We start from the raw sequence: 12,958 nt of genomic DNA, 5'->3' as shown, positions 1-12,958 counted from the left end.
CGGACTTTCTGGGGCTCAGAAAATCTTCCGTGCATGGATTTTTCTCTTTCAGATTTCTTAAATATCGAGGCGGTACCCAGTTGTGACGACAACACAGCGTTGTACACGGGTGTCCTGAAGAAGCACTCGCTGCCTCAGGAGGCCTCCCTCCACCAGGACCAGCTCTCCGTGGACGGCGACACCGACAGCCTGACCACCTCCCCGTCCTCCAGCAGCTTGGACACCTGGTCCGGACACCGTCTGGTGAAGACCTTCAACAAGTCCTCCAGTAGCCACGGCCTCATCCGCCCGCCCAGGACGACCCCGGTCCGCTCCGGCATCGGAGGAAGCGGCTCCTCCTTCTCGGAGCTGGATGGCTGCGGATTGGACGACGAAGGGAAGTTGTCGCGCTCCACGACCGACGACGGCGAGATGCGGAAGGCGCTGAGCTCCATCTCCCACGGGGTAAGTAGCAACGAGGCCATGTACGCCTTTTACGGGCTCACCAAACCCCGCCCCAAAGCCCAATCCCGCCGCCTCATCCCCTTGGACGATGACCTTTGTCAAGGCAGCCCCAAATACCACACCGCCAACCGGCACCGTGGCGGCTGGACGCACAGAAAGCCCGACCCCAACTACTCGTACTCCACCAAACACCTTCTGTACCAGCGCTCGCGCAACACCAAGACCCCTTCCTCCCCGCTGTGCGTCACCCCCTCGTCCCCCGCCCGCGGCGACGTAGCCAAATCGAAAGGTTTCAGCGTGGGAGGGAGCTGGGCGTTCCCCTCGCGCCGGCTGCGGGCTCGCAGCGCAGTCAGTGAGCTGAACATCACCTACGTGGTAGAGCGGAGCCTGTACGGTCACCTCAACTGGGCCCAGCTGGTCCGCCCGGTCACCCTCAGCCGAGCCGAGCGGCGCTGTCTGCTGGAGGAGGACCGCGAGGCGGACGGCAAGTGGGCGGCCAGCGTGGACCGCTGCACCAAGCGCGTGCTCTTACGCATCCAGCAGAAGTCTGTGAGTTCGGACCGCGAGGTTCCGGTCGGCCGCCTCGTGTGAGCGGGACTCGGCGTGCGTCAAAGCTGCAGAATAGCTTTTAGTCGGAGCTCGCAGGAACCTGATCGTCCGTAGTCTGAAACCTTACAGCGGTGTTGGTTTTCGAAGATGGTGGATTGCTACGGGATACAGTGGAACCTCTTGGGTTGAATACAATTTATTCTGGGATGCCGATCTTGTTCTCAATACGAAAAACGCCCGCAATGTTTCGGGCAATATTTTGCTACAGTTAAGCTAGCAAAACATTTGATTTGTACCACTTTCAGAGATAGGTTCCGTCTTTATGGTACCGTCATCAAGAAAAGATTTAGCTCACGGTTTTATTTTCTGAATATTTCGTAACTGGATCGAAAGCGGCGCTCGTCAGCGCACGGAATTGATCGGCAGGCGGACGTCGTGGGCGTGCTTCGTGTAACTTTGCGCCGACTTCGTCAATTTTCATACGTTTCACCTTACACGCGACAGCTTTTTGGGGAATTTTTGCACTTAAAATGCAATTTTCAACAATATTCTTTGACTTTAGAGATTCCACTGTATGTGTCGACTTCAGCATGATGATATTCTCGAGTTAGTCTTTTTGCTTCAAACCTTCATAGGTCAATATGAAAGGATCATATGTTTTTTTTTTTTTTTTGTTTTCAATGTAAATATTTGATCATGACACATCAGTTAATGAGAGCGATACAATAGCCGCACTTCAGTCGTAAAGCAATGGCTTATAACGCACTTTTGTTCTGTGGATCTGTTTAAAAACTTGGCGCCGCTATTCTGCAGCTTCGATGCCACCTGAATCCTGTCGTGTACCAGTGAGGTCGTTTTCATCCAAGCAACTTTTTTGGACTCCACTTATTTCTGTTGTTGCCTTTTGTGTTTTTTTTTTTTTTTTTTTTTTAGGGGGCCCGTGCCTTCATTCAATTTTTTTGGGGCGGGGGGATGCTTGTCTTTCCTTGTAATTATTTCCGCTTTTTTTTTTTTTTTTAAGGGGGCCCGTGCCTTCATTCAATTTTTTTTTGGGGGGGTGCTTTTTTTTCCTTGTAATTATTTCCGCTTTTTTTTTTTTAAGGGGGCCCGTGCCTTCATTCAATGTTTTTTTTTTTTTTTTTGGGGGGGGGCGATGCTTTTCTTTCCTTGTAATTACTTCCGTTTTTAAGGGGGCCCGTGCCTTCATTAAATTTTTTTTGGTGCGGGGGGGGGGGGGGTGTTTTTCTTTCCTTGGAATTATTTAAACCCTGGGTGCATGTCCATTTCCCGTCGAGCATCGCCATCGCATTATTCTCGGCCGCCGCTCGAAACCCGTCCGTCTCCGGGAAGACGGCAATGTGGCCCGCATCTGTGGGCGCTAAATGCCCAAGGACCCCGTATCGCTTTTTGAGGGATCTTCACGCCGGGGTTTGTCCTGAGAATTAGTAAGGGGTAATTTTAGAAGTCCAACTTTGATCTGCCTGTATGTGCCCCCACAGTTTTGGGATGATCCATAAAAAAGAAAAACCATAAGCGGTCATACTGGATCTCCCTGTTATCCTTTCATTTCATAGTTTCCCATTAATTTCAACCAAGAGACTTCCCCTCATCAAAAACAACAGAATGTTTGTGCTAAAGCTAACACACATTTGGCTCTGTGTTGTGTATTGTGTGTGTGTTGGCATCCCGAACCCCAGCCGAGGGCGCCCTAAATGTGCATTCGTTCCGTTCCGAAGCGTTTTATGTGGCCACATCAAGAGACTCCGTTTCGAGCCACATGCTGGATCGGATTTTTTGTTTTTTTGTGGATGCTTTTTGGGCTCATTGTCTTTGAAATTTTCCGGGGGCTTTGTGGAAGCACACGGAGTGTTCCATCGCGTCCTCGTTTTGCCGTATCTCATGTGACATCGTGTCTCCCCCCCCCCCCCCATGTGAAACAACCATGATCAACATCACGCATGAACCGCAGTGCCTTCGATTCCGTCGTCCGGTGCGGATGCGCCGTTAAAGCGGCGGCTGACGGTTTTTCGCCTGTGCCCCCCTTTCGCAGAGAACATGCAGCTTCGGCGGCTTCGACCTCTCCAACCGATCCCTCCACGTGCTCAACACGGGCTCGGAGGCCCACGTAAGTGCACAGCGCCGACGGGCGACGCGCTCGACCGGCTCCGGCGCGTCATTCTGTAAAACTTCCTCCGGCAGAATAAAGAGCAGGAGGCCGTGTACAGGGAGGTGGTCAAGTCTCCCGCCACTTCGCGGATCTCGCTGGGCAAGAAGGTCAAGTCGGTCAAGGAGACCATGAGGAAGCGCATGTCCAAGAAGTACAGCAGCTCTTTGTCCGAGCAGGTGAGGCGTACACGAAAACTCAAATGTGGTGCCGGTGTGACGGTCTGAGCGCTCCCGGTGCTGAAAAGTCTCCTTGTGATTATTGCGCACACAACTTGTCGCCAAGTGTTCATGTTCGCTATGGACGTCTCGGAAAGATGAACACAGCGAACGTACATATGTGTTCATGTTTTTATCACCTTTTGTTTTAAGCTTAGCTTAGGATATAACGTGTTGGGAGAAGGGGAACTATGAGACCGGTGGATTCCCCATTAAGCGTCTGCTGCGTACCCAGAGTTCCCCTGTTAGTAACGCATCCGCATTCATCACAAGGAGACTTTTCAGCACGGGGGAGCGCTCAGACCGTCACATCGGATGCACAGACTGGGGCCGGACCTACTGGTGTCCTTTTACTTTTTGAAAAAAATTGACCAGCCAAAGTAAAGAAACCAAAATAAGTTGATTTATTTGTAAAATAAGTGCCTTTCTAAAATAATAATGCCTTTCTATTTATTTCACATTCATTTCATAATAATAAAAAAAACATTACGTTTGTATCAAAAATGTCAATACCTCTTTTTCTTCCAAAGCTTAACAGCTTTAAAATGTTTATTACATAGTAGTAAATGTTCCTCAAAGATGACCCGATGTCGACGAATGCGTGAATGGAATCGTTTGGGGTGTTTTGACCCCTTTTCCACACCGTAGTGATAATGTTTTAAAGTTTTAGCATTGTTGAAAGTCGAGTCAGTGTAAAAAAAAAAAATAATAATTAAAATTTACTTACAAAACAGAACAGAACGGCTATTAGCACAAAATACAGAATAAGAAAAACAAAAATTTTGTGACATATTTCCCCCCTTTTATGAGCGTTCTCAATAACTTTTACACTTGATCTTTATTTGGTTGACGTTACCCATGTCGTCTTTGTCATATCCAAAACACGGAGCAGCCGAGCATAGTTATGAAGAAATAAAAAATGTCCCCCACTTTCTTTTCAAACATTTCCAGGATGTTGTGCAGCGTTAGCCACATCATTAGCCCGCAGACTGTTTTTGTGGGCGGGCGGGCGAGCGGGTGGGCGTATTTGCGTTGGTTACAGAATAAACAGAGCTCGGAAACGCCGGGGAATGTCACTGCGGGGTCCGATTCTATTGGGCGTGTGCCTCTCGCTGAGCCCACTCGAGTGATGCAAGTCTCCCTCGGGCTCGGTCTCGAGGACCCGTGTGTGTGTGTGTGTGTGTGTGTGTGTGTGTGTACACTAACGGTTACTCTGGCCTCATTTTTGACTGTCTGTTTACCGTCCATCTGGCTGTCGGCGTGGTCTCATGGCAACACCGTAACCCACATTTCCAAATTTGTCGCGTAGTCCCTGCTGGCTTCAAAACAAAACAAAAAAAAAAGTTGTCAAAAGATGTCATCAAAATGAGTCAACAATAGTTGTTTTATAGGCCACACTGCCCCCTAGTGGATCAGTGAACAAACCCCTTGTTTTGTCATTGGTTTTAATAGAAATCGCAAGCATTTCCTGGGAAATATTTTTGATGGCCAATTAAATCATTATATATATATATATATATATATATATATATATTTCCCCAGGGTGGCATGGTGGTGCAATTGTAGCGGACTGGCCTCACAGTTCTGTGGACCGGAGTTTGAATCCCGTTCCCGTCTATGCGGCGTTTGCATGTTCTCCCCGTGCCTGTGTGGCTTTTCTCCGGGTGGGCACTCCGGGTTCCTCCCACATCCCAAAAACACGCAACATTAATTGGAGACTCTAAATTGCCCCAAGGTGTGATTGTGAGTGCAGGTTTTTTTTTGTCCCCATTTGCCCTGCGATTGGCTGGCAACCACTTCAGGGTGTACAGCCGGGATAGGCTCCAGCACTCCTGTGACCCTCGTGAGGATAAGCGGCTAAGAAAATGGAAAATATTTTTCCTCAAATGTCAAGAGTTAATGGTATCTTATATCTAGATGTTTTGTAGGAAATGTAAAGTATAACTGAGTTTTCCCCAAACAATTTTGCGATATATATATATATATATATATATATATATATATATATATATATATATATGCTAACCCTTATGTTTCCACAGACATAAATGATCTATCATTTGATAGCATCGCTACATCACTTATCACTCATCAAAATGATTGCAAGGCCTGTGGAAAGCATACATCCATCCATTTTCTTTTGTCGCTTATCCTCACGAGGGTGGGAGGGAGTGCTGGAGCCTATCCCAGCCGTCAACCGGCAGGAGGCGGGGCACACCCAGAACTAGTCGCCAGCCGGTCGCAGGGCACATGGAGACAAGCAGCCACACTCACAATCACACCTAGGGGCAATTTAGAGTGTCCAATTAATGTTGCATTTTTTGGGATGCGGGAGGAAACCGGAGTGCCCGGAAAAAACCCACGCAGGCACCGGGAGAACGTGCAAATTCCACACAAGCTGGTCCGGGATTGAACCAGCTTTGCTCGCTGAGCCACTGTGCTGCCCTGTGGAAAGCAGCTTTGCATAACTAAATCCAAATATATATATATATTTTTTTGTCGCACATTTTAACGAGTGTCGGTTTTGTCTTCCCCTCGCACGTCTCAACCGACCTTCCGATGTCCAGTCCAGTCCGGACGGGCCACCTGGCTCCCCGCATTCCCTTCAGCCCGACAGCGACTCCCTGGAGAAGCCCAAACTCAAGGCGGGAGGATCAGTGGAAAGTCTCCGGAGTTCTCTGAGCGAACAAAGCTCGATGAGTGAGTTACATCCGTTCAACATCGAGCTTTTTATTATAACCTGCCACATTTGTAAAAATATCACGTTAAAGTGGTGGAAAAAATGGCGCGTGCCTCAATCCATCCACAAGAGAGCGCTTGTGGCCTTTGTGTGTTTTTTGTTTTGTTTTGTTTTGTTTTTTTTATTTGCATGTGGAGCTTTCTAGAACTTCCTGACCTCTCACTTGGTTTGCTTTCCTGTCACATTGGTGCGATCAAACGCCGAAGCCTTTTCCAGACTCGGACTTGACTCCGAGTCGGTTTGGCCGGCTTGGAGTTGTTAGGAACATGCAGCTGCGCTGGCAAACATCTGGTCGCCATTACAGACGGAAGAGGAGTCCGGAAGGGTGAAATTTCGAGGAGCTCTTTTTAAAACAACAACAACAAAAAAAAAATGGCACTTGATAACTCGTTTTTTCCGACGATTTATACATAAAGGTCCACTGTCGTGAAATGCATGATTTTTAGTATGTTATTAATGAAAAAAAAAAAAAAAACAGCCGAAAACATGATTTGTACGTATATGGCTTTTTGTCACTCCCGCCATGAAAATCCTCTCGAGGAATTTGTTTTCTCGAAGAAGCAGGAAGTGACGTACAGGGCGGTAGCGCACTCAAGCGGTCTCGTCTGTTTATGCTAGTTTTACCTCCGGGAAGGTAGCTCGTTGTTCCTTCGTGTTTGCCAAAATGCCGGCTCGTTGTATTGCTGGATATTGCTCGAACACTCGGGAGGATGGAGTCGCTCTTCATACTTTTCCAAAAGACATGGTTTGTTGTGAAAAATGGATTGCACGGGTGCGAAGGACGAGAGCGTCGTGGGTTCCAAATGACGGCTAGGTGTGTATACAGCTACTAAACAAAAAGTAATAGTTGGGGGAGGGGCGTAATCCGTAAGTCAGGGGTGCAAAATGTGGTGGCTCGGACGGGGAGGTTGTTTGGCCGCATCCGTGATCCGCATATCATCTAAATATGGCTCGAAACGATAAGGTAATATTGCCCCGGTCACTTCACTCTGTTGTGAGATGTTCTCTTCTTTGAAAAGAGCTTCCGTGTCAGAAGGGGCGTGTTCATCTCCCATATTAGGGTCCACCGCGTGTTTTCCATGTCGAATGACCCGGCGTGACATCACGGACAGAGGATGCAGCCAATATGGCGACCACTTGGATGTCGACTGAGACGGATGACGTGCTCTCAGCTCAGATTTATTTTTTTCATATAATGTAATGTATTTTTCATCACAATATCTAATTTAGAATGTTTATCGGGATGACACTTGACACATTTTCATCCTGACTCAAGATGGCACTCAATGTTTTTGGAATGGCTGACATTTTTATATGAGGGTATATATTTTTGTGTTTTTGCGAAGGCGGTCAGACGGTGAGCACCACCGACTCCTCGGCCAGCAACCGAGAAAGCGTCAAGTCGGAGGACGGCGACGACGAGGAGCCGCCTTACCGAGGACCGTTCTGCGGCCGGGCGCGAGTCCACACGGACTTCACGCCGAGCCCCTACGACTCGGATTCCCTCAAGCTGAAGGTGAGGACGCCCCCGCGAAGGCTCGGGTGCGTTCGCGGTACGCGGCGGTCGCGGTCGTGACGGCGCTGTCGTCCCGCAGCGCGGCGACGTGATCGACATCATCAGCAAGCCGCCCATGGGCACCTGGATGGGCCTGCTCAACAACAAGGTGGGCACCTTCAAGTTCATCTACGTGGATGTGCTGTGCGAGGAAGAGGAGAAGCCCAAACGGCCGGCGCGGCGCCGGAGGAAGGGCCGACCCCCCAAGCCGACGTCCGTGGAGGAGCTGCTGGAGCGCGTCGACCTCAAGGTGGGAACGCGACCCCGCCGAGGCCAAATGGCGTTCACAAATATTTGACAGGGGCGTGCCCTCCCTCGAATGGCTCGCGGCAACATATCATAATGGAGAACATTGTTTCGCACACATTTTCAGAAATTACAGACAAGCGGCGCTAAACTTAGCCCGGGAAATTACAGACTGCACATTATAAACATTGACACCCGCTCGGTCACGACCGCATTTCTCGTCCGTCCAAACTTTCTGCAGTCCCCGGAAAGATGAGCCAGCCCGGCTATCCGTTTCATCACGGCACGGGAACGATGCTTTTTGTTGTTTTTCTTACATTTGAGGACATGCGGGAAGTTAGTTTTATCCACCATCGTGCTTTGAAATGATCTTTGTTGTATCATGTCTCACTATTTGGGTTAAAAAAAAAAAAAAAAAAACCCATACAATATGTATGTATTATAATTACAGTGTATTAAACCATTTGGATCAGCTGGTAAACCGATGGCCTCACAGTTCTGAGGTCCCGGGTTCGATTCCGGCCCCGCCTGTGTGGAGTTTGCGTGTTCTCCCCGTGCCTGCGTGGGTTTTCTCCGGGTGGGCACTCCGGTTTCCTCCCGCATCCCAAAAACATGCAACATCAATTGGCCCTAGGTGTGATTGCGAGTCCGACTATGTGCCCTGCGATTGGCTGGCGACCAGTTCAGGTTGTACCCCGCCTCCTGCCCGTTGACAGCTGGGATAGGCTCCGGCACTCCCCGCCACCCTCGTTAGGATAAGCGGCAAAGAAAATGGATGGATGGATAAACATTTTGTTTCTTTACAGCACAGGTGTCAAACTCAAAGCCTGGGGGCCAGATGCGGCCCAAGACATGATTTTATGTGGCCCCCGAAAGCAAATCATGTGTATCGACTTCTGTGATTCTTGTTCAAATCTGTACCAAAAATATCAAATTATCATATCGTTCAAGTATTGCAAGCGTTTTCTACGTGACCAAACATCAACAATAGTTGAAAAACCCATTCCCCTTTATTTCTCGATTGCAAAAGTAATCCATAAATTTCACGTGTCAATATGATGAGGCGATAAACGATTTTTATGGTCACAACGGCCCTCCGAGGGCAACGGGAACTGCAACGTGGCCCGCGACAAAAATGAGTTTGACACCCTTGCCTTGCAGTCTCATCACGTTTGATTGTTTTTATACGGTGCAGTGCTACTTTTCTTTATTAAAAAAACAAAAAACATTTCTATTTAGTGCTAATATGACTTATTTTTAAGTTCAATACTTTGACCATTTTTAAATGCAAAGACTTCCGTCTTCACGAAGCAGAATCACGTTCCATTTTCCAAATTTGTTTCCCCCCCCGCATCTTTTCTCATATCGAAGCAACTTTGTGTATGTTTTTGTGCGCCTCCGCCCTCGCATCTGCACGATTTGTTTAGGTTCCCACTCGGCTCCTTTTCGTCCCAACGAGCGACTCGTTACTTGACACCTCGTGCCGTTTTGGACGTTTGTGTATCTGCCGCGTGATAACTCGCATTTGCCACCAACATAAACATTTTCAAGTCGGCGTCCGGTGCTATGTTTGCTTTGAATGCGGTGCACGATCCTTGGGAATACATAAATATTTTAAATAGCATTTGTGCGTGATTTTCAAGTGAAATTGCTCGCGTCTCGTGACGATCGTCTTCTGCGGCGCTTCCGGCACGCAGGAGCACATGCCCACGTTCCTGTTCAACGGCTACGAAGACCTGGACACGTTCAAGCTGCTGGAGGAGGAGGACCTGGACGAGCTGAACATCAAAGACCCCCAACACCGGGCGGTCCTGCTCACGGCCGTGGAGCTGCTGCAGGAATACGACAGTAAGCGATCCGGAAGTCGAACGGCTCGGTTCCGTTCAATTTGTCGTCGCGAAGAATAGATGCCGGAGTGGCGCGGATAAATGGTTCCATCGGGAGTCAACTTTTTAGTTTTTAAAGCCTCCGGTGGCTGGATTGCATCCCGCCAGGTCGTCCCGAGGCTTTTCCGTGCCGCTACAACGGTTGCGCGCTAAAGTCGCCACGCTAACGCAAAGCCCTTCTCCGCGTGTTTGCCGTTAAGTCGGACATTTTTGTTGTTGTTGCTTTGAATTTAGGCTTGCCTCAAACTTCCATCTGTCTCTTCATGACGCGCGCCCACTCCCACCCAACAACGAGGCGCTCAATAGTGGCCGTATCAGCACACTATCTAAAGGGAAGAAGCGTTTTCAGGAATATAGAAATCGCTAGCTAGTTCACCGTACGTTGTAATTAGGCCAAGTGACCGCTAATGCTACATAGTTGTCAGTCATTGCACATTATTAGCGATTATCTCCAAAGATGTATAATGGATTTAGAAACAAATAGTGATGCCGCAGTTCTCTACCACAATCCGTTCGAGAAGTGATTTGTTCAAAAACCAAATCGATGTTTCCCATTACAATGAATGGAAAAAGAAATAATGCGTTCCAAGGCTAATAAATTCTGCTTTTTAAAGCAGAATTTTAGCTTTTCCTGATTTAAAAAAAAAAAAAAATGCATAGTACAAATGCATGTATAGTTTAAATACATTATTTAAGAAATATATTTATTTTTTGCTTAAAATGTATGCTCTATTAGTAGAGTACGCTAGGCTGGGAGTGTATTGCTGTATCTGTAGCGACTTGACCCCAAGCCTTGTAAACCTTTTTGATGAACAAAAGTGCAGAATAACTTTAAACAAGCAATTTGCCTTCTTTGGTGCCATGATTGGGGTTTAATACGGTAGTCCTCCATAAGAAAAAAAACAAAAAACAACCGTCAGTACCGGGACACGTCTGTGGACGGAGGCTGCATTATACAGAATAACAATTTTTTTTTTCAGGGGGGCACGTTCGAATTGACAATAGCAAACCGCGACGTGGGTGGGTCAGCTGCTTGGCCGCGCGCAATATGTTATTTCCGGGTTTGGGGCGTTTGAGTACCAATTTTCGTTCGAAAAGAGATTTGTTCAAAAACGGGTACGTTCGAGAACCGAGGTTTTCCTGTCTTGGAATTCACTTGTCAGGGTCTTCAAAATGGTTGGTTTATTTAAAGGTTAAAGGTTGAATACATCCCATTTTCTGAACGTCCAGGCAGCAGCGACCCGGAGCGCGGCGGCTCGTCGGGCTCCCAGGAGAAGCTGCTGTCCGAGGGTCGCGGTCTGATCGGCGACTCCCCTCGGGACTCCGGTTGCTACGAGAGCAACGAGAACTTGGAGAACGGTATGAAAATGGCCGCACTGGAATTGTGTCGGGTTTGTCACTCCACGGCGTCGCGCTTCTGCGTTCGAAATCCACCCGTCCCGACCCCCTCGAATGCCGCCTGATAATCAGTCGGGTTTTTCACTCGATCCATCCCGCCGCCTCCTTGCCTTTGTCGCTCCAGAGCCGGCTTTCCCAAACTTTGTCAGCTCAAAAACAAATTTTTCAAAAATACCGGATGACACATAACACATGAATATACACCCGCCCCCCACCCTCATCATATGACTTTCGGCAGCAGTGGTTAGCATGTCTGCATCACACTTCTGCGGTTTGAAGTTTGATTCCGGGCTTTGTCGAGTTTGCGCATTCTCCTGGCGCTCGCGTGGCTTTTCCGCGGGTCGTCTGCTTTCATCCCACATTCACATATTAATAAATCGTGATGGTTTTCTGGATGCGCCTTGCCATTTCCTGACAACCAGTTGAGTCTGTACCTTTCTGACTTTTTTTTAATGAAGAAAATTTGGAATCTCAACAATTTTATAACATACAGAAGTAATATGGTTTTTCTTGTAAAATCATTTTTTCTTCTTTTGATCCTTAATTTTATTTTTTGAAAGATTGGGAGAAAAAAAGTTTCCTCATGAATTTGTAATTCAATTTTCATATTTGAACTGGTTCATATTATGACCGAATTGCATATTTTTCTTTAAAAAAATTCCAATGCAATTATTACACTACTTTTTTAATATTTATTTTTCGTCTGACGCCATGACATGTAAATTGACTTATTTTCATCGTCACACAATTTCTTACGGAAATATTTTTGGCCTTTTTTTTTTTTCCTGGAAAAAAATAATCATCACATAGAACATCACAATGAAACATATTTTCATATTTTTTATGATTGCATTTTTTAATTCATAAAAAAAATCTTACCATTAATGCACACTGTACATGACAATAATGCACTTGAGCCTTTTCCTCGGTGAATGCCTGACCCAAGAGAAACTCTCACAGGACCCAAATTGTCTTCCGAGCCACAGATTGGGAACCCCTGCTCTGGTGCACCCCCCCCACCTCTCATGGCATACTTTTCACTCTTTTTTTTTTCTTTCCACCCTTCATCACTCTTTCCGTCCTTGTAGGGCTTCTGTGCCATCAGTACCGAAGTCTGCATGTAACCGGGAAGGATCCCGGCCCCGGACCGCTAAGCCTAGCCCGCCCGCTGGGGGCGGCGCCGGGAGCGCACGGCCAAAGGGGGCGCGCCTCCCCCGTGCGCACGACAAGCGTTCTCTCGAGAACAAACTCTTTGCCGATCGAAGGCTTCCCGCCTGTGGATTCCACATTGATGACGGTGTACAAGGGGGACGGTGACGAATATTTCTGCTAAGTTAGCCGAGTGGCGCGACGTTATTGGGAAGTCCGCGGTCCCGATGGGCCTCGTTTCATAGAGACTGTTCCGCACAGCGCCAGTTTTGCATGATGTGCCTAAACCCCGTGGAATTATTTTTTTCAAACTAAAAGAAATCCTGCTTTTATGAAGCTTTTCCATGACTTTGTGTCCATTTTCGAGAGCGCTGGAGCGCCCCTGTTTGCCGTCTTTCTCCCGCGTATTTTTTCCACATGTCCTTAACCCGTAAATCACACTTCTGTCAAAAACCGCTTTCCTTTCTGATTGCTGGTTTTCAGTGTAAATCGTCGCCTTTCACTCCGTTGTGGGTGCGGGTCGGTCCGGGTCGTTCTGTGCCACAATACGGATTGCAGCTGTGGATTTAAAAGTAAGAAAGAGAGAGGGGAAAAATGTCCTGACCAGTC

The 12,958-nt window shown here is 47.7% G+C and overlaps 1 protein-coding gene across 4 annotated transcripts in view; it reads left to right on the top strand.

The window, feature by feature from the left end:
• sash1a (SAM and SH3 domain containing 1a) overlaps window positions 1-12,958 on the top strand; it is a 153,124-nt gene that overhangs the window by 133,078 nt on the left and 7,088 nt on the right. For 3 of the 4 annotated variants that reach the window (XM_061812685.1, XM_061812686.1, XM_061812687.1), the window contains 8 exons: window positions 53-444; window positions 3,044-3,118; window positions 3,193-3,336; window positions 5,943-6,075; window positions 7,462-7,631; window positions 7,711-7,920; window positions 9,614-9,764; window positions 11,033-11,161. In XM_061812685.1, the coding sequence (XP_061668669.1) occupies window positions 53-444; window positions 3,044-3,118; window positions 3,193-3,336; window positions 5,943-6,075; window positions 7,462-7,631; window positions 7,711-7,920; window positions 9,614-9,764; window positions 11,033-11,161 (1,404 nt within the window). Of the gene's footprint in view, window positions 1-52; window positions 994-3,043; window positions 3,119-3,192; window positions 3,337-5,942; window positions 6,076-7,461; window positions 7,632-7,710; window positions 7,921-9,613; window positions 9,765-11,032; window positions 11,162-12,958 lie in introns of all 4 variants that reach the window. The other variant, XM_061812684.1, reaches the window with a different exon arrangement.

The sequence above is a fragment of the Syngnathoides biaculeatus genome, chromosome 23 (assembly GCF_019802595.1).
Source record: "Syngnathoides biaculeatus isolate LvHL_M chromosome 23, ASM1980259v1, whole genome shotgun sequence".
Taxonomy (NCBI): domain Eukaryota; kingdom Metazoa; phylum Chordata; class Actinopteri; order Syngnathiformes; family Syngnathidae; genus Syngnathoides; species Syngnathoides biaculeatus.
This window is presented reverse-complemented; position numbering and strand designations above follow the sequence as displayed.